We start from the raw sequence: 21,630 nt of genomic DNA, 5'->3' as shown, positions 1-21,630 counted from the left end.
AACAGCTTGTGTAAGGTGTTTCTAAGGATAAAGTTGGAAGTACCATGTAAAGTCTCGCTTCTCTTTGTAGGTAAAAGGAATACCTCGAAAGACACGTCTTGTGGAAATTGATCATATGTTGTCTACTTTTAACCTGCTAGATAAGCATAATGCAGTTTCATTTTCACTGAGTGGAGGAATGAAGCGCAGACTCTCTGTGATCATAGCACTTATAGGGGGATCCCAGGTAAAAACAACAACAACAATGACAAAAAACACACATAAACAAAAAAAGGATCCACACTGAAGCTGGTCTAAAAAAATCAGCCAACAGAAACCTGAGAGCTGATATAGATCTAAGACTGTTAAAGGAACTTTACATATGAAATCCCATATGGAATTCATATTGTCAACCTTGTAACCAAACTGTCTCAGGTTTGGAATTATCCTAGCATTTGTAATTCAGTTTTAGTCTAAACTTGTTATCTTAGCTTAATTGGACAAGTGACTAAAAAAGCAAAACCAGAATAAACCCCATAATTGGTAAGACCCTAGTGACACTAGTACATAGTATTTAATGGTTATGGAATTGTTCTTCTGGTCTTTAGGTTGTGATACTTGATGAGCCAACATCTGGAATGGACCCAGTCTCAAGGAGGGCCACCTGGGATGTCCTTCAGCAGTATAAAGAGGATCATACCATCTTATTGACCACCCACTACATGGATGAAGCTGACATCTTGGGTGACCGCATAGCCATCATGGTCAAAGGATCCCTGCGGTGCTGTGGCTCTTCAGTTTTCCTGAAAAAAATATATGGTCTCTTTCCCTTTCATTATTCTTTGGATATTGATATGTTAATATTCTTCAAACATAATCTTCATGGATATTGATTTCTTCATAATATTATAGTATAATTTCCCTAGTTTTTTGTCTATCACCCCAAAACTTCTATTTCCTTTGTCCTTTATTTGGAACTCTACAGTGAGCTCTTTGAAGTAATGGTCATAGTTTACATATTGTTAATATGGAAGTAGAGTTGACATACAGTGTCATGTTATTTTCAGGTTTACATCATAGGGATTCAGTATTTTTATACATGACAAAATGATCCCCATAAGTCTAGTTACCATCTGTAATCATACAAAGTTATTATAATATTATTGAATGTATTCTCTATGCTGTGTATTATATCTTCATTACCTATTTATTTGGTAACCAGAAGTTTATTCCTCTTAATCCCCTTCACTTATTTGTTTGGCTTCCAACCCCTTCTACTTCTGGTAACTGACAGTTTCTTTTTTTTTTTTTTATTTTTAAAATATTTCTTTCTTTCTTTCTTTTTTTCAATATATGAAATTTATTGTCAAATTGGTTTCCATACGACACCCAGTGCTCATCCCAAAAGGTGCCCTCCTCAATACCCATCACCCACCCTCCCCTCCCTCCCACCCCCCATCAACCCTCAGTTTGTTCTCACTTTTTAAGAGTCTCTTATGCTTTGGCTCTCTCCCACTCTAACCTCTTTTTTTATCCTTCCCCTCCCCCATGGGTTTCTGTTAAGTTTCTCAGGATCCACATAAGAGTGAAAACATATGGTATCTGTCTTTCTCTGTATGGCTTATTTCACTTAGCATCACACTCTCCAGTTCCATCCACGTTGCTACAAAGGGCCATATTTCATTCTTTCTCATTGCCACGTAGTACTCCATTGTGTATATAAACCACAATTTCTTTATCCATTCATCAGTTGATGGACATTTAGGCTCTTTCCATAATTTGGCTATTGTTGAGAGTGCTGCTATAAACATTGGGGTACAAGTGCCCCTATGCATCAGTACTCCTGTATCCCTTGGGTAAATTCCTAGCACTGCTATTGCTGGGTCATAGGGTAGGCCTATTTTTAATTTTCTGAGGAACCTCCACACTGCTTTCCAGAGTGGCTGCACCAATTTGCACTCCCACCAACAGTGCAAGAGGGTTCCCATTTCTCCACATCCTCTCCAGCATCTATAGTCTCCTGATTTGTTCATCTTGGCCACTCTGACTGGCGTGAGGTGATATCTGAGTGTGGTTTTGATTTGTATTTCCCTGATAAGGAGCGACGCTGAGCATCTTTTCATGTGCCTGTTGGCCATCCGGATGTCTTCTTTAGAGAAGTGTCTATTCATGTTTTCTGCCCATTTCTTCACTGGATTATTTGTTTTTTGGGTGTGGAGTTTGGTGAGCTCTTTATAGATTTTGGATACTAGCCCTTTGTCAGATATGTCATTTGCAAATATCTTTTCCCATTCCGTTGGTTGCCTTTTAGTTTTGTTGGTTGTTTTCTTTGCTGTGCAGAAGCTTTTTATCTTCATAAGGTCCCAGTAGTTCATTTTTGCTTTTAATTGCCTTGCCTTTGGGGATGTGTCGAGTAAGAGATTGCTACGGCTGAGGTCAGAGAGGTCTTTTCCTGCTTTCTCCTCTAGGGTGTTGATGGTTTCCTGTCTCACATTCAGGTGCTTCATCCATTTTGAGTTTATTTTTGTGAATGGTGTGAGAAAGTGGTCTAGTTTCAACCTTCTGCATGTGCTGTCCAGTTCTCCCAGCACCATTTGTTAAAAAGACTGTCTTTTTTTCCATTGGATGTTCTTTCCTGCTTTGTCAAAGATGAGTTGGCCATACTTTTGTGGGTCTAGTTCTGGGGTTTCTATTCTATTCCATTGGTCTATGTGTCTGTTTTTGTGCCCATACCATGCTGTCTTGATGATTACAGCTTTGTAGTAGAGGCTAAAGTCCGGGATTGTGATGCCTCCTGCTTTGGTCTTCTTCAAAATTACTTTGGCTATTTGGGGCCTTTTGTGGTTTCATATGAATTTTAGGATTGCTTGTTCTTTTCGAGAAGAATGCTGGTGCAATTTGGATTGGGATTGCATTGAATGTGTAGATAGCTTTGGGTAGTATTGACATTATGACAATATTTATTCTTCCAATCCATGAGCAGGGAATGTCTTTCCATTTCTTTAAATCTTCTTCAATTAGCTTCATAAGCTTTCTATAGTTTTCAGCATACAGATCTGTTACATCTTTGGTTAGGTTTATTCCTAGGTATTTTATGCTTCTTGGTGCAATTGTGAATGGGATAAGTTCCTTTATTTGTCTTTCTGTTGCTTCATTGTTAGTGTATGAGAATGCAACTGACTTCTGTATATTGGTTTTGTGTCCTGCAACTTTGCTGAATTCATGTATCAGTTCTAGCAGAGTTTTGGTGGAGTCTATCAGGTTTTCCATGTATAGTATCATGTCATCTGCAAAATGTGAAAGCTTGACTTCATCTTTGCCAATTTTGATGCCTTTGATTTCATTTTGTTGTCTGATTGCTGATGCTAGCACTTCCAACACTATGTTAAACAACAGCGGTGAGAGTGGGCATCCCTGTCGTGTTCCTGCTCTCAGGGAAAAGCTCTCAGTTTTTCCCCATTGAGGATGATGTTAGCTGTGGGCTTTTCATAAATGGCTTTTATGATCTTTAAGTATGTTCCTTCTATCCCGACTTTGTCAAGGGTTTTTATTAAGAAAGGGTGCTGAATTTGTCAAAGGCCTTTCTGCATCGATTGACAGGATCATATGGTTCTTATCTTTTCTTTTATTAATGTGATGTATCACGTTGATTGATTTGCGAATGTTGAACCAGCCCTGCATCCCAGGAATGAATCCCACTTGATCATGGTGAATAATTCTTTTTATATGCTGTTGAATTTGATTTGCTAGTATCTTATTGAGAATTTTGCATCCATATTCATCAGGGATATTGGCCTGTAGTTCTCTTTTTTTACTGGGTCTCTGTCTGGTTTAGGAATCAAAGTAATACTGGCTTCATAGAATGAGTCTGGAAGTTTTCCTTCCCTTTCTATTTCTTGGAACAGCTTGAGAAGGATAGGTATTATCTCTGCTTTAAATGTCTGGTAGAACCCCCTGGGAAGCCATCTGGTCCTGGACTCTTATTTGTTGGGAGATTTTGATAACCGATTCAATTTCTTCGCTGGTTATGGGTCTATTCAAGCTTTGTATTTCCTCCTGATTGAGTTTGGGAAGCGTGTGGGTGTTTAGGAATTTGTCCATTTCTTCCAGGTTGTCCAGTTTGTTGGCATATAATTTTTCCTAGTATTCCCTGATAATTGCTTTTATCTATGAGGGATTGGTTGCAATAATTCCATTTTCATTCATGATTTTATCTTTTTGGGTCATCTCCCTTTTCTTTTTGAGAAGCCTGGCTAGAGGTTTGTCAATTTGTTTTTGTTTTTGTTTTTTTTTTCATAAACCAACTCTTGGTTTCATTGATCTGCTCTACAGTTTTTTAGATTCTATATTGTTTATTTCTGCTCTGATCTTTATTATTTCTCTTCTTCTGCTGGGTTTAGGCTCCCTTTGCTGTTCTGCTTCTATTTCCTTTAGGTGTGCTGTTAGATTTTGTATTTGGGATTTTTCTTGTTTCTTGAGATAGGCCTGGATTGCAATGTCTTTTCCTCTCAGGACTGCCTTTGCTGCATCCCAAAGCATTTGGATTGTTGTATTTTCATTTTCGTTTGTTTCCATATATTTTTTAATGTCTTCTCTAATTGCCTGGTTGACCCACTCATTCTTTAGTAGGGTGTTCTTTAACCTCCATGCTTTTGGAGGTTTTCCAGACTTTTTCCTGTGGTTGATTTCAAGCTTCATCGTTTTGTGGTCTGAAAGTATGCACGGTATAATTTCAATTCTTGTATACTTATGAAGGGCTGTTTTGTGACCCAGTATGTGATCTATCTTGGAGAATGTTCCATGTGCACTCAAGAAGAAAGTATATTCTGTTGCTTCTGGATGCAGAGTTCCAAATATATGTGTCAGTTCCATCTGATCCAGTGTATCATTCAGGGCCCTTGTTCTTTATTGACCATGTGTCTAGATGATCTATCCATTTCTGTAAGTGGGGTGTTAAAGTCCCCTGCGGTTACCACATTCTTATCAATAAGGTTGCTTATGTTTATGAGTATTTGTTTTATATATTTGGGGGTTCCCGTATTTGGTGCATAGACATTTTTAATTGTTAGCTCTTCCTGATGGATAGACCCTGTAATTATTATATAATGCCCTTCTTCATCTCTTGTTACAGCCTTTAATTTAAAGTCTAGTTTGTCTGATATAAGTATGGATACTCCAGCTTTGTTTTGGCTTCCAGTAGCATGATAAATAGTTCTCCATCCCCTCACTCTCAATCTGAAGGCGTCCTCAGGTGTAAAATGAGTCTCTTGTAGACAGCAAATAAATGGGTCTTGTTTTTTTTTATCCATTCTGATACCCTATGTCTTTTGGTTGGCGCATTTAGTCCATTTACATTCAGTGTTATTATAGAAAGAGACGGGTTTAGAGTCATTGTGATGTCTGTATGTCTTATGCTTGTAGCGATGTTTCTGGTACCTTGTCTCACAGGATCCCCCTTAGGATCTCTTGTAGGGTTGGTTTAGTGCTGACGAATTCCTTCAGTTTTTGTTTGTTTGGGAAGACCTTTATCTCTCCTTCTATTCTAAATGACAGACTTGCTGGATAAAGGATTCTCGGCTGCATATTTTTTCTGCTCATCACATTGAAGTTCTACCAATCCTTCTGGCCTGCCAAGTTTCAGAAGAGAGATTGGTCACGAGTCTTATAAGGTCCCTGTATATGTCAGGGCACGTTTATCCCTTGCTGCTTTCAGAATTTCTCTTTATCCTTGTATTTTGCCAGTTTCATATGATATGTCATGCAGAAGATCGATTCAAGTTACGTCTGAAGGGAGTTCTCTGTGCCTCTTGGATTTCAATGCCTTTTTCCTTCCCCAGTTCAGGGAAGTTCTCAGCTATTATTTCTTCAAGTACAACTTTAGCACCTTTCCCTCTCTCTTCCTCCTCTGGGATACAAATTATGCGTGTATTATTTCTTTTTAGTGCATCACTTAGTTCTCTAATTTTCCCCTCATACTCCTGGATTTTTTTATCTCTCTTTTTCTCAGCTTCCTCTTTTTCCATAATTTTATCCTCTAGTTCACCTATTCTCTCCTCTGCCTCTTCAATCCGAGCTGTGGTCGTTTCCATTTTTTTGCATCTCGGTTATAGCATTTTTCATCTCCTCCTGACTATGCCTTAGTCCCTTGATCTCTGTAGCAAGAGATTCTCTGTTGTCCTCTATACTGTTTTCAAGCCCAGCGATTAATTTTATGACAATTATTCTAAATTCACTTTGTGTTATATTATTTAAATCCTTTTTGATCAGTTCATTAGCTGTTGTTATTTCCTGGAGATTCTTTTGAGGTGAATTCTTCCGTTTGGTCATTTTGGATAGTCCCTGGAGTGGTGCGGACCTGCAGGGCACTTCCCCTGTGCTGTGGTGTATAACTGGAGTTGGTGGGCGGGGTCGCAGTCAGACCTGATGTCTGCCCCCAGCCCACCGCTGGGGCCACAGTCAGACTGGTGTGTGCCTTCTCTTCCCCTCTCCTAGGGGCGGGATTCACTGTGGGGTGGCATGGCCCATGTGGGCTACTTGCACACTACCAGGCTCGTGGTGCTGGGCATCTGGCCTATTAGCTAAGGTGGGTAGGCAAGGTGCATGGGGGCAGGAAGGGTAGGCTTAGCTCGCTTCTCCTTAGGTGATCCGCTTCAGGAGGGGCCCTGTGGCAGCGGGTGGGAGTCAGACCCGCTGCAGGAGGGGTGGCTCTGCAGAAGCACAGGGCTGGGTGTTTGCGGGGTGCAAGGAATTTCTCTGGCAGGAACTGGTTCCCTTTGGGGTTTTGGCTGGGGGATGGGCGAGGGAGATGGCGCTGGCAAGCGCCTTTGCTCCCCGCCAAACTGAGCTCTGTTGTCCCGGGGCTCAGCAACTCTCCCTCTTGTTGTCCTCCAGCCTTCCCGCTTTCCGAGCAGAGCTGTTAACTTATGACCTCCCAGATAGTAAATCCCACTTGCTGTCGGAACACACTCCGGCTGGCCCCTCCGCTTTTGCAATCCATACTCAGGGGCTCTGCTTGGCCAGTGGACTGCCCCTCCACTCCGGCTCCCTCCCGCCAGTCCGTACAGCGCCATCGCCTCTCCGCCCTTCCTACCCTCTTCCGCGGGCCTCTCGTCTACACTTGGCTCCACAGACTCCATTCTGCTAGTCTTCTGGTGGTTTTCTGGGTTATTTAGGCAGTTGTAGGTGGAATCTAAGTGATCAGCAGGATGCGTGGTGAGCCCAGCGTCCTCCTACGCCACTATCTTCCCTAGAATCCCCAAATATTTATTTATTTCTGAGACCGAGAGAGGCAGAGCATGAGTGAGGGAGGGGCAAAGAGAGGGACACAGATTCCGAAGCAGGCTCCAGGCTCTGAGCTGTCAGGACAGAGCCTGACTTGGGGCTCGAACTCACTGTGAGATCATGACCTGAGCCCAAGTCAGAAGCTCAACCGACTGAGCCACCCAGGCGCCCCCTGACAGTTTCTTTCTTATATTTATGAGTCTCTCTTGGTTTTGTTTTGTCTATTTGTTTTGTTTTGTAGATTCTACATGCAAGGGAAATTATTTGGTATTGTCTTTGATTTATTTCACCAAGCATGACACTCTCTAGGTCTATCCATGTTGTCAAAAATAGCAAGATTTCACTTTTTTAATGAGATTTATTGTCAAATTGGTTTCCATACAACATCCAGTGCTCATCCCAACAGGTGCCCTCCTCAGTGCCCATCACCCACTTTCCCCTTCCCCATCAACCCTCAGTTTATCCTCAGTTTTTAAGAGTCTCTTCTGGTTTGGTTCCTTCCCTCTCTAGCTTTTTTTTAGCCTTTTTTTATGGCTAAGTTATATTCCATTGTATATATTTACCACATCTTCTTGATCTGTTCATCAATGGATGGATACTTGGGTTGCTTCCATATCTTGGCTATGATAAATAATGCTAAAGGAAACATACAGGTACATGTATCTTTTTGAATTACTGTTTTTGTGTTCTGTGGGTAAATACCCAGTAGTGGAATTGCTGGATCATATAGTAGTTCTATTTTTAATTTGTTGAGGAACCTCCATACTGTTTTCCACAGTGGCAGCACCAGTTTCCATTCCCACTAACAGATTCTTTTTTTCCCACATCCTCACCATCACCTGTTGTTTCTTGTGTTACTGATTCTAGCCATTCTGACAGGCATGTGGTGATTCTCCTTGTGGTTTTGATTTGCATTTCCCTGATGATAAGTGATGTTGAGCATCTTTTCATGTGTCCGTTGGCCTTCTGTATGTCTTCTTTGGGGAAATGTCTGGTTTTTAATTGGATTATTTGTTTTTTAATTGGATTATTTGTTTTTTGGAGTTGAGTTGCATAATTTATATATATAAAAACTATATATATACATATGTATATATACATATATATACATATGTATATATCATGGATATTAACCCCTTATTGGTTATCATTTGCAAATAACTTCTCCCAATCAATGTGCTGTGTTTTTGTTTTGTTGATGGTTTCCTTCCCTGTGCAAAAGCTTGTTTGGGTGTAATCTCAATAATTTAATTTTGCTTTTGTTTTCCTTGTCAGAGACCTGTCTAGAAAAATGTTTCTACAGTCAATGTCAGATTACTGCCTGTATTTTCTTCTAGAAATTTTTGGTTTGCAAACATTTTCCTTTATTCTGTATGTAGCCTTTCCATTTTGTTGATTGTTTCCTTTGCTTCTCAGAATGTTTTTAGTTTGGTGTAGTCAAACTACTCTTTTATTTTGTTTCCTGTGCTTTTGACTTCATATCCAAAAAAAATCATTGCCAAGACCTATGTCAAGAGGCTTTTAACTCAGTGTTCTCTTGTAGGAGTGGATCTTTTTTTTTATGTATTCAGTTACTCTGTATTTTGATTGGAGAGTTTAATCAGTTTTTATTTAACACAGATTTTGATAAGGAAGTACTATGGCTAATCACGTCCCATTTGCCTTGAAGTTCTTATGTCCTTCTTTTCATCTCTTGCTGTCTTCATTTCCTTTTTACTAATTTTTGTATTGATATGTTTTGATTTCTTTCTTTTTCTTTTGTGTAATTTCTAGGCATATTTTCTTTGTGGTTATTATGGGATGTACATAAAATATAACAGTATATTATAAGCTGATAACAACTTAACATCCATTGCATATAAAAAACTGTTTTTTTTTACTCCCCTCATAAAACTTTAGTTATTGATATCAGGTTTATATCTATTTGTGTTGTATATTGTGTATCTTATTATTTAGTTATACTTTTTAGTAAAAATATAACACTTTTTAGTTATAGTGTTTAATGCTTTTATCTTTTAACTTTTATAGTAGAATTAAAAGTAATTTAGGGGTGCCTGGGTGGGTCAGTCAGTTAAGCATCCAACTTCGGCTCAGGTCATCATCTCACAATTCGTGAGTTTGAGCCCCGCGTTGGGCTCTATGCTGATAGCTCAGTGCCTGGAGCCTGCTTCTGATTGTGTCTCCCTCCCGTCAGCTCCACCCCTGCTCACACTCTGTCTCTCTCTCAAAATAAAGAAAGATTAAAAACAAGTTTCTTTAAGTAATTTACCCACCACCATTACAATATAAATTATTCTGTATTTGTCTGTATATTTAACACTACCTGTGTGATTTATACTTTCATATGACTTTGTATTACTGTTTACCATCCTTTCTTTCCTTTTCTTTAAATCATCCTTTCTTTTCAATTTGAATAACTACCTTTAGCATTTCTTATAATGCCGATATAGTGGTAGTAAACTCTCTTAGCTTTCGTTTGTCTAGTAAAATCTTGCTCCTTAATTTTTGAAAGACACTTTGCCATGTATAGTATTCTTGGTAATTTTTTCTTTGAGTACTTTGAATATATCTCATCATTCCCTTCTAGCCATCTTTTCAGGTTTCTGCTGAAAAATCAGCTAATAGTCTCATGTGTGTTCCCTTGTATGTGACAACTTGCTTTTCAAAACCCTCTCTTTGTCTTTGACTTTTTACTATTGGATTATAATGTGTTTTATTGTAGATATCTTTGGATTCATCTAGTATAGATCTTTTGCATTTGTGACCCGGAATGTCCATTTCTTTTCCTTGGTTCGGAAGTTTTCAGCCATTATTTCTTTGAATAAACTTTCTAACTCCCCCCACTTTCTCCCCATATGGGACTCTTATATTGCATTTATTGCTCTACTTAGTGATATTCCATAAGTCTCTTGGGCTTTATTTACTCTTTTTCATTCTTTTTTGTTTTCTTTTGTTCCTCTGAGTGAAATTATTCACTTGACTAATTAATTCACTTGAACAATTAATGACTTGACTTTGAGATCAGCCATCCTTTTGTCCACTTTATGTAGTCCACTTTTGAACCTGTATAATGAATTTTTCAATTTAGTTACTGTATTCTTCAGCTCTGCAACTTCTTTTTCGTACTTCTTTTTTTTTTTTAATTTACATCCAAATTAGTTTGCATATAGTGAAACAGTGATTTCAAGAGTAGATTCCTTAATGCCCCTTACCCATTTAGCCAATCCCCCCCTCCCACAACCCCTCCAGTAGCCCTCTGTTTGTTCTTCATATTTAAAAGTCTCTTATGTTTTGTCCCCCTCCCTGTTTATATATTGTTTTTGCTTCCCTTCCCTTATGTTCATCTGTTCTTTGTCTTAAAGATCTCATATGAGTGAAGCCATATGATATTTGTCTTTCTCTGACTAATTTTGCTTAGCATAATACCCTCTAGTTCCATCCACATAGTTGCAATTGGCAAGATTTCATTCTTTTTGATTGCCAAGTAATACTCCATTATGTGTGTGTGTGTGTGTGTGTGTGTGTGTGTGTGTGTGTACCATTCATCTCTATCCATTATATGGATATATATATGGATTATATATATATATATATATATATATACACACACACACACACACACACACACACACACACACACACACCATTTATCTTTATGCATTCATCCATGATGGACATTTGGGTTCTTTCCATACTTTGGTTATTGTTGATAGTGCTACCATAAGCATGGGGGTGCATGTGTCCCTTCGACACAGCACACCTCTCTCCCGTGGATAAATGCCTAGTAGTGTAATTGCTGGGTTGTAGGGTAGTTCTATTTTTAGTTTTTGAGGAACCTCCATACTGTTTTCCAGAGTGGCTGCACCAGCTTGCATTCCCACCAACAATGCAAAAGAGATCCTCTTTCTCTGCATCCTCACCAACATCTCTTGTTGCCTGAATTGTTAACGTTAGCGATTCTGACAGGTCTGAGGTGGTATCTCATGGTGGTTTTGATTTATATTTCCCTGATGATGAGTGATGTTGAGCATTTTTTCATGTGTTGGTTGGCCATCTGGATGTCTTTTTGGAGAAGTGTCTATTCATGTCTTTTGCCCATTTCGTCACTGGATTATTTGTTTTTTGGGTGTTGTGTTTGATAAGTTCTTTGTAGATTTTGGATACTAACCCTTTATCTGATAGGTCACTTGCAAATATCTTCTCCCATTCTGTCAGTTGCCTTTTAGTTTTGCTGATTGTTTCCTTTGCTGTGCAGAATATTTTATTTTGATGAGGTCCCAGTAGTTCATTTTTGCTTTTGTTTCCCTTGCCTCTGGAGACGTGTTAAGTAAGAAGTTGCTGTGGCCAAGATCAAAGAGGTTTTTGCCTGATTTTTCCTCGAGGATTTTGATGGCTTCCTGTCTTACATTTAGGTCTTTCATGCATGTTGAGTTTATTTTTGTGTCTTGTGTAAGAAAGTGGTCCAGGTTCATTCTTCTGCATGTCACTGTCCAGTTTTCCCAGCACCACTTGCTGAAGACACTATCTTTATTCCATTGGATATTCTTTCCTGCTTCATCAAAGATTAGTTAGCCATACATTTTTGGGTCCATTTCTGGGTTCCCTATTCTGTTCCATTTATATGAGTGTCTGTTTTGTGCCAGTACCTTACTGTCTTGATGATTACAGCTTTGTAGTATACCTTGAAGTCTGGGATTGTGATGCCTCCTGCTTTGGTTTTCTTTTTCAAGATCACTTTGACTATTCAGGGTCTTTTCTGGTTACAAATAAATTTTAGGATTATTTGTTCTATCTCTGTGAAGAATGCTGGTGTTACTTTGATAGGGATTACATTGAATATGTAGATTGCTTTGGGTAGTATTGACATTTTAGCAATATTTGTTCTTCCTATCCAGAAACATGGAATATTTTTCCATTTTTTTGTGTCTTCTTCAATTTCTTTCATAAGCTTTCTATAGTTTTCACTGTATAGTTTTTTTCACCTCTTTGGTTAGATTTATTCCTAAGTATTTTATGGTTTTTTGCACAACTGTGAATGGGATCGATTCCTTGATATCTCTGTCGCTTCATTGTTGGTGTATAAGAATGCAATCAATTTCTGTGTGTTGATATCCTGCAACCTTGCTGAATTCATGGATCATTTCTAGCAGTTTTTTGGTGGAATCTTTTGGGTTTTCCATAGAGAGTATCATGTCATCTGCGAAGAGTGAAAGTTTGATCTCCTCCTGGCCGATTTGGATGCCTTTTATTTCTTTGTGTTGTCTCATTGCAGAGGCTAAGACTTCCAATACTATGTTGAATAACAGTGATGAGAGTGGACATTCCTGTCTTGTTCCTGACCTTAGGGGGAAGCTCTCAGTTTTTCCCCATTGAGGATGATATTAGCATTGGGTCATTCATATATAGCTTTTATGATCTTAAGGTATGCCCCTTTTATCCCTACTTTCTTGAGGACTTTTATCAGGAAAGGATGCTGTATTTTGTCAAATGCTTTCTCTGCATCTATTGAGGGGATCATATGGTTCTTGTCCTTTCTTTTATTGATGTGATCAATCACGTTAATTGTTTTGTGGATATTGAGCCAGCCCTACATCCCAGTTATAAATCCCACTTGGTCGTGGTGAATAATTTTTTTAATGTATTGTTGGATCTGGTTGGCTAATGTCTTGTTGAGGATTTTTGTGTCCATGTTCATCGGGGAAGCTTGTCTACAGTTCTCCTTTTTAGTGGGGGTCTCTGTCTGGTTTTGGAATCAGGGTAATGCTGCCTTCATAGAAAGAGTTTGGAAGTTTTCCTTCCGTTCTATTTTTTGGAACAGCTTCAAGAGAATAGGTGTTAACTCTTCCTTAAATGTTTGGTAGAATTCCGTTGGAAAGCCATCTGGCCCTGGACTCATTTTTTGGCAGATTTTTTTATTACTAATTCGATTTCCTTACTGGTTATGGGTCTGTTCAAATTTTCTATTTCTTCCTGTTTCACTTTGGTAGTGTATATGTTTCTAGGAATTTGTCCATTTCTTCCAGATTGCCCATTTTGTTGGCATATAATTGCTCATAATATTCTCTTATTATTGTTTTTATTTCTGTTGTGTTGGTTGTGATCTCTCCTCTTTCATTCTTGATTTTATTTATTTGGAGCCTTTCCTTTTTCTTTTGATCAAACAGGCTACTGGTTTATCAATTTTGTTAATTCTTTCAAAGAACCAGGTTCTGGTTTCATTGATATGTTCTACTGTGTTTTTAGTTTTGATAGCATTAATTTATGCTCTAATCTTTATTATTTCCTGTCTTCTGCTGGTTTGGGGTTTTATTTGCTGTTCTTTTTCCAGATCCTTATGGTGTAATGTTAGGTTGTGTATCTGAGATCCCCTTTCTTCTTTAGAAAGGCCTGGATTGCTGTATACTTTCCTCTTACGACCCCCTTTGCTGCATCCCAGAGGTTTTGGGTTGTGGTGTTATCATTTTCATTGACTTCTATATACTTTTTAATTTGCTCTTTAACAGCTTGGTTAGCCCATTCATTCTTTAGTAGGTGTTCTTCAGTCTCCAAGTATTTGTTACCTTTCCAAACTTTTTCTTGTGGTTGATTTTGAGTTTCATAGCATTGTGATCTGAAAATATGCATGGTATGATCTCGATCTTTTTGTACTTACTTAGGGCTGATTTTTGTCCCAGTATATGGTCTATTCTGGAGAACATTCCATGTGCACTGGAGAAGAATGTATATTCTGCTGCTTCAAGATGAAATGTTCTGAATATATCTGTTAAGTTCATCTGGTCAGTGTTTCATTCAAAGCCATTGTTTCCTTGTTGATTTTTTTATTAGATGATCTGTCCATTGCTCAGAGTGGGGTGTTGAAGTCTCCTACTATTATGGTATTACTATTGATGAGTTTCTTTATGTTTGTGATTAATTGATTTATATATTTGGGTACTGTCACATTTTGCGCATAAATGTTTGCAATTGTTAGGTCTTCTTGGTGGATAGACCCCATGATTATGATATAATGCCCTTCTGCTTGTCTTGATACAGTCTTTATTTTAAAGTCTAGATTGTTTGATATATGTATGGCTACTCCAGCTTTCTTTTGTTGACCATTAGCATGATAGATGGTTCTCCATCCCCTTATTTTCAATCTGAAGGTGTCTTTAGGTCTAAAGTGGGTCTCTTGTAAACAGCATATAGATGGATCTTGTTTTCTTATCCATTCTGTTATTCTGTGTCTTTTGATTGGAGCCTTGAGTCCACTGACATTTAGAGTGAGTAATGAAAGATATGAATTTATTGCCATTATGATGCTTGTAGAGTTGGAGTTTCTGGTGGTGTTTTCTGGTCCTTTCTAATCTTTGTTGCTTTTGGTATTTATTTATTTTTATATGTATATTTTCATCTTTTCTCCCCTCAGAGAGTCCCCCTTAAAATTTCTTGCAGGGCTGGTTTAGTGGTCACAAACTCCTTTAGTTTTTGTTTGTCTGAGAAACTTTTTCTCTCTCTCCTTCTATTTTGAATGACAGCCTTGTTGGATAAAGAATTCTTGGCTGCATATTTTTCTGTTTCAGCACATTGAATATATCCTGCCACTCCTTTCTGGCCTGCCAAGTTTCTGTGGATAGGTCTGCCACAAACCTGATCTGTCTTCCCTTGTAGGTTAGGGACTTTTTTTCCCTTGCTGCTTTCACGATTCTCTCCTTGCCTGAGTATTTTGTGAATTTGACTATGATATGCCTTGTTGATGGTTGATTTTTGTTGAATCTAATGGGGGTTCTCTGTGATTCCTGGATTTTGATGTCTGTGTCTTTCCCCAGGTTAGGAAAGTTTTCTGCTATGATTTGCTTACATAACCCTTCTACCCCTATTTCTCTCTCCTCTTCTGGGACCCCCTATGATTCTGATTTTGTTCCTTTTTAATGAGTCACTGATTTCTCTAATTCTTAAATCATGCTCTTTTGCCTTAATCTCCCTCTTTTTTTTCTGTTTCATTATTCTCTATAAGTTTGTCCTCTATATCACTTATTCTCTGTTCTGCCTCATCCATCCTTGCTGCCGCTGCATCCATCCATGGCTGCCGCTCAGTTATAGCATTTTTAATTTCATTCTGGATATTTTTTACTTCTTTTATCTCTGCAGAAAGGGATTCTAATCTATTTTTGACTCCAGCTAGTATTCTTATTACCGTGATTCTAAATCCTGGTTCACACATCTTGCTTATGTCTGTGTTGGTTAAATCCCTGGCTGTCGTTTCTTTGTGCTCTTTCTTTTGGGGTGAATTCCTTTGTTTTGTCATTTTGAAGGGAGAAAAGGAATTAATGAGGTAGAAAAATTGAAAATAAAAAATTGAAATAAAAAAATATTAAAATTAAAAATTAAACACACACACACACAAAAATAAAATAGATGATGCTAGATCCTTGGTGTGTTTTGGTCTGGATGTTGAAAGTGGTTTGACAGATTAGAGAAAAAAGGTCAGAGCAGAAAAAAAAGGAAATAATTTGAGAATTTGAAAAAAATACACTGAAGTAGACTAAAATGAGATGATGGGGGTAAAATAGAATTTGAAAAAATTTACAGAAAAGTAAAAAATATAGTAATAAAAATTTAAGAAAAATATTTTTAATAAAAATTAAAAATATTTTCAATAAAAATTAAAAATAAAAATGAATTTTTTCTCTTTCTGTATTCAAGAAAAAGAAGTGCAAAAGAGAAAAAGAAAAAAAGAAAGAAAGAAAATTGAATAGATGAACCTGCTAACAGATTGAAGTAGGGCTGAAATTACTTTGTTTTCCCCTAGAAATCAGTCTCTGTAGCGCTTTATAGTCCATAAACTAACCTGGTGGATAGACTTGTGTTCTTGAAGAGCAAAGTTGGCCCGGGCTCAGTGTAACAGCTCCGCTCTCCACTAGAAGGCACTGCAAGCCTACTGGGGTGGATTGTTGCAGTGCTCATAGGTGCGTATGCACATGCCTAGGAGTGGTGAAAATGGCGCCACCCAGCTACCCAGTCTGTTTTCCCAGATCAGCAATGATGCACCCATCCTCTATCTTCAGCTTTCATCCACTCCCTGCTTTTTCACTCTCTGTGACCAGGCCCCAGGCAGTACCTCTCTCCTGAGTTTTGTCTCAGATGCAGCTGTTTTCCCCGGCCCCTTACTTCTGAAGGACTGCAGCTTTGACCTGTTCCGCCCCTCTGCAGGAGGGTCTCACCGAGCAGTGGCCGAATGAGCAATGGCCAAATGTCGGCTGCACCTAGGAACACTTGCTGGACCCTGCTGCTGCTGGTGTCCCAAGACTGTGGCCAGGTGCCAGCCCACCCCAGAAAAAGTTTGCGAGATAGTGTAGCAGCAGCATTTCAGGGATTATGGAAAATCAAAACACACATCTGGCACCAGGCTTCACACTTAATGACCTTGTTCCAGCACCAGTGAATGTGACTGTTTTCTGGGATCTGCTGGGACCAGGTGGCTTCAACAGTCTCTACCAAATGTCCTTCCAGCAGTGGAACCACTTTTCCCTGTGTGGCTCGAGAACTTCCTGGACCCCACTCTCTTCCTGGGGATTCGCCCTTCCCACCAGAGCACCACCAGGTATCGAGCTGAGGAGTTGCAGCCTTTGCACTCCCTTTGTTTACAGTGCTAATGGAATTTAAACCTTCTCCTTTCTCCTTTCTCCTTTTTAGTTTAGTCCCTGTGGCTGTTTCCAATTTTCCACTTTCTCTCCAGCTGCTTTTGGGGAGGGGTACTTTTCCCATATTCTGCCCCCCTCCCCAGTCTCTGTCCTCTCTCTGCCCACAAAAGCAGTTCCCTACCCTCAGCAGCTTCTTGCTCCCCAAATTCACCTCTCTGTGCCATGTACCTGATGAATTCTGTAGTTCAGGTTGTGCAGACTGTTGTGCTAATCCTCCAATAAGTTTCCTAGGTGTGTAGGATGGTTTAGTATTGGTTTGGCTGTATTTCATGGATGTGAGACACACAAAAAACTTCCATGCTGTTTCGCCATCTTGGCTCCTCCTTGGAGCCTCTTTTCGGTACTGCTTAAGCTTTCTGTTTCTTTGTTGAAATTCTCACTTTGTTCATGCATTGGTATCCTGACCTTGGTGAGCATCTTTATTATGTTATTTTAAATTCTCTGTCAGGTAAGTTATATAGATCCCCATTTAATAGAGCCATATTCTGGATATACATTTTTTCTTATTGGAAAACATTTCTGTGTCTGCTTCTCTTGATTTTTTCCATCCCATTTAGTGTTATATTTTCTAGTTTCCTTGCATGTTTTTTTCATTTTTATAATTCAATTTGTGAATAAAATAATAGTGGAGACTAAAGTAATTGATAATTATCCTCAGTAAATGGTATACCCTGGTCTCTTAGGCCACTGTTATGGAAGACTGAGTTAATATAACCTGTATTTGAGCAAATATTGGGATGTATTACACCTTTATTTAGATTTTCTTTATCACTGTCTTCAAGTGTGTTAGTAATAGGATCAGGATTTTGCTCTTAGCAGAGGATGGGATCTGTATATGAATGAGATCATGGGGATCTCTTGAAGCTATAATTCAGTTCCCAGCTTTTAGATCTGACAAATGCTCTTTGCTTTCCATTTCTAAACTATTTTCTTTACCTCAAAGGTTTTCTCTCTATGCTGCTGCCCTCTTCCTACCCTTTAAAGGCCCATTGTAATAAAGGACTGATGTACCTCAGAAGTATTTTTCTTAGCTTTTTTGTCCTGTCCTGAGCTATCAGAGTACCACTGCAATGTTTTCACAAAGTTCTGAAGAGCCCTGAAGGCGTTTTTGTTCATTTGTTTGTTTGTTTGTTTGTTTGTTTTTACTGCCTTACCCTTCCCCCAACCCCCAGCCGCACCTTTGAGGGCCTAGGCAGTGCAGGTAGTGGAGGTGGAGACTACTTTGGAAAGGTTTCTCAGATCTCTGAAGGAAAGGACTTGTATCTGATTAATTTACTCCCTTACATATAATAAGCACCAAATGTATATCTGTTTAATGAATATTAACCTTGTTTTCTCAGATTTTAGTGTCAGTAGAATAAGAGACTATGTAACAGAGATTTTTCCCTATCTCTGTTCTCTCAGTCCCTAAGAAAATTAATGAAATTACAAAAGAAGTATTTACTAGATTTCTTAGACTTGTAATCATATGATTAGCATGCCTTATATTCTACCTCACCCAAACCATGGAAAGCCAAGTGTGGTCTCACAAGAATATTGGAAATACAAAATTGTTTTATTCATTCTTCTAAATGGATTTTCTCAGGTGTGGGATACCACATGGTCATGGTGAAGGAGGCTCACTGCAATGTTGAAGAAATCTTAAAATTTATTCAGTATCATATACCAGAAGCCACTTTGGAGAAGAATGTTAATAATGAAATATCTTTTCTTCTACCCAAAGAGTATACACACAGGTATGAGTCCAAAGAATGTAAAATGATTGATGTTTAGATAACCGGATGTTATTATTGCTCTTTCTGGTTTCTTTAGGCATAGCAAATAGAGTTTATTTAACAAACCAAAACTCCAGTCATTGCTATCACTTGCACTGAAAAGAAGGATTCTGCTTTTGGCTATAGATTCCTGGTTTTAATTGGTTATAATGGATGGTATTGGTAGAGTAAAACTTGTCTGGTGAGTGAAGTGAATGGAAATATAATGAGATAAAAATTTAGTGGTGGCTCTTGAAGTCAAGGTGACAAGAACTTCGAGTAAATAGGCAGTTTGACTACACTAGCTAAGCAAGTTTTTCATCAAAGGGAATCACAAAGAATAATAACTGTACCTAAGACAACCATCCTAATAAAGGGAAATGGAAACTAAGCGTACTTATCAGAGACTTTCAGAGTATATTTTTATCTTCTTGTAATATACAAGTAAGTAGTTGATGTAGTATTTCCTAAAGTAAAGCCAGTTGTCATATTCAAGAAGAATATGAAGGACTTTAATGCCCTCTTTTCTAGTAAATCTGAAAGTTCTTGAGAATCAGCAGAATGGTATAGTGTGATCAGGCACCAGAATGGAACTAAAATTCTATTCATATTCTGGAATAAGAGAATGAAATACCATGGAGAATTAGAAATAAAATTCTAGATATGTAACCTCAAAGATGCATGGTGGTTGACTCATTCAGTAAAGTTGGGAGCCAGATGAGTGCTTTGGCCCATTGTGACATTTGTGATCCGTGTGAAATGCACAGTCTCTCTTGAAGGAGACGTAAAGGTAAACCACTTCTTTAAACTTATCACACTATCTGCCTGTCTTTATTCATGTGGACACAAATGGCATTCTCAAAAAATGTCTAAAACTGGAAATGAAAATATTCTGAAGGAGATGATATTTTCTGTGTATTTGTTTCATATTTATAAAATGTATTCTTATTTATTGTATCATATCTTCATATTCATATTGATAATATCTTCTCCATATTTTATCATACCTTCATATTTGGAAGCAAAGGATGTTTATCACATATTCTTACTAATCATTTGGGCTTCAAGAACAGAAAAAGAAAGAAGATCCAGAAGGTGAACAACTAATTATACATTGCTGGGCAATAAATTCAGATTTAGAATGATGGACTCACTACAGAATAAACTGAAAGCCATGAAATTAGGGAAGAATGTGTTTTTCTAACAGGGAGATGTTTTAAAGTATGAAATAGGAAAAACAATTTTAAGACAAAAATACCTATGGATCTATTTTTTCAGAGTATAATATGAAAAAAAAAAGAAATGATGGTTACAATTCTTAGTGATCTTTCATTCCAGCTAAGATTTTCATAGCTAATAATAATTGAGCACTAACTGTTTGCAAGATATTGTTCTAATACGGATTTATTCACAAATCTGAATAAACAATAAGGAAGAGAAAAAGAATGTTAACAGCATATACTTGTATTCTGATTCATTGAATGTATCTCATAAGGAAAGTACTCTTGAAACTTTGCAACAGTGTTGTAACTTGCTGTAAAACAGTGCTGAGACTTGTTGGAATGAAGCTTAAGTTCAGAATGTAGCAGTGGAGTGATATGCAGCCTTCCGAAGGCACAGAGACATAAGATGGGTCTCATAATAGTGCTACGTATCAGGGAATATTTACAGGCTTAAAGTTCATGAGTTAGAGACTGTCCTGCTCTTACTCTTTTTTTCTGTCTCAAAAATAAATAAACATTTTTTTTTAATTTTTTGAAGAGGCTATAAATATAAAGGGAAACCAGCAGGTGATAATAGGAAGAAAAAGAAACAAGTATAATTTTGTGAAACTCCTACAAGTTAAAAGGAGGAAGTGTGTTATTCCTGATATAAGGTTTAATTAAGCAGGACAACATAATAAAGAGAGTAATCAAGGATAGTCATGCAACAAATATTTCATTTACCTCAAAGCAGATTTCCTGATGGGTCTCTGAGGATTGTCGCCAACAAATATGTCTTAGAAAAGTGGAGGAAATAAAAAAAAAACTAACTCTCTATTTCTAATTCTGATAATCAAGAAAATGTTGGTTGAAGGAAAAAAGAGTCAGATATTTCACGGAAAATGTACAACATCATGGTAAATTTCATGGTAGGAAAGAAGGAAGGATCTGGTATTTTTAGACACAGGCCAATAATGGAAGATACATAGAAAAGCAAGTTTCCGTAACATAACCTCAAGATTGTTTGGAAGCTTCAAAAATGAAATTTTTACCACAGATCCCAAAGATAGAGAAAATAGACTGACAGCTAAAATTCAATAAACAAGAATAATAGAGTTGTTACAGAATATCATGAGGAATTTTATCACCCCAATCTGTTATTCAACGGTAATTTAAAAAGTAGTTCATTTCATGTTAATTTAGGGTGTCTTGAGCAAGTCTGGCTCCTAAGCAGAAAAGTTGGAAAGGTATATGAGGGTTACAAGAATCTATTTGGTAGAGCAGAAGAAGAGCTAGTATTTGCGATAAGGTCCAGCAAGTTAACCAGGAAAAATAGAAGGGAAATTAAATGTGCACATGAAAGCTCCAGATAATTGTTATGCTTCGGCAAGGCTTCTTTTGAAGTGTTCTGAAACCTTCCTCTAGTCTGGCTTCAACTTGTCCTAAAGGCATAAGATTTTGAGGTTAGGATATGGAAATGAGAAAAAGAAAAGTCTAAAATATCATCAAGAAGGAAAAGAAGCTTCAGTGCTGGGGTCAAGGAAAGAAAAAATTTTAACTCCTGTTTTGATTCAATCTTTTGATCAAAGTAAATGATCTTTCAACTTAAAATATAAGAACAAACAAAGAGGGAGAAATTTTCATTGTGCTTCTCACAGCTGTAAGTAACTTCAAGTCTCCAAGCTAGGATAAAGTGCTTATGAGGCACACCACTATGAAGTGACTGCAGAGGAA

At 37.9% G+C, this 21,630-nt stretch overlaps 1 protein-coding gene across 4 annotated transcripts in view; it reads left to right on the top strand.

Moving 5' to 3' along the window:
* Positions 1–21,630, top strand: part of LOC125154203 (phospholipid-transporting ATPase ABCA3-like) — a 304,058-nt gene that overhangs the window by 220,334 nt on the left and 62,094 nt on the right. For all 4 annotated transcript variants that reach the window (XM_047838052.1, XM_047838050.1, XM_047838051.1 and 1 more), the window contains 3 exons: positions 71–226; positions 588–798; positions 18,526–18,676. In XM_047838052.1, the coding sequence (XP_047694008.1) occupies positions 71–226; positions 588–798; positions 18,526–18,676 (518 nt within the window). The remainder of the gene's footprint in view (positions 1–70; positions 227–587; positions 799–18,525; positions 18,677–21,630) is intronic.

Source organism: Prionailurus viverrinus, chromosome E3, assembly GCF_022837055.1.
Source record: "Prionailurus viverrinus isolate Anna chromosome E3, UM_Priviv_1.0, whole genome shotgun sequence".
NCBI lineage: Eukaryota > Metazoa > Chordata > Mammalia > Carnivora > Felidae > Prionailurus > Prionailurus viverrinus.
Note: the sequence above shows the minus strand (reverse complement) of the source record. Positions and strands in the feature narration are given on the sequence as shown.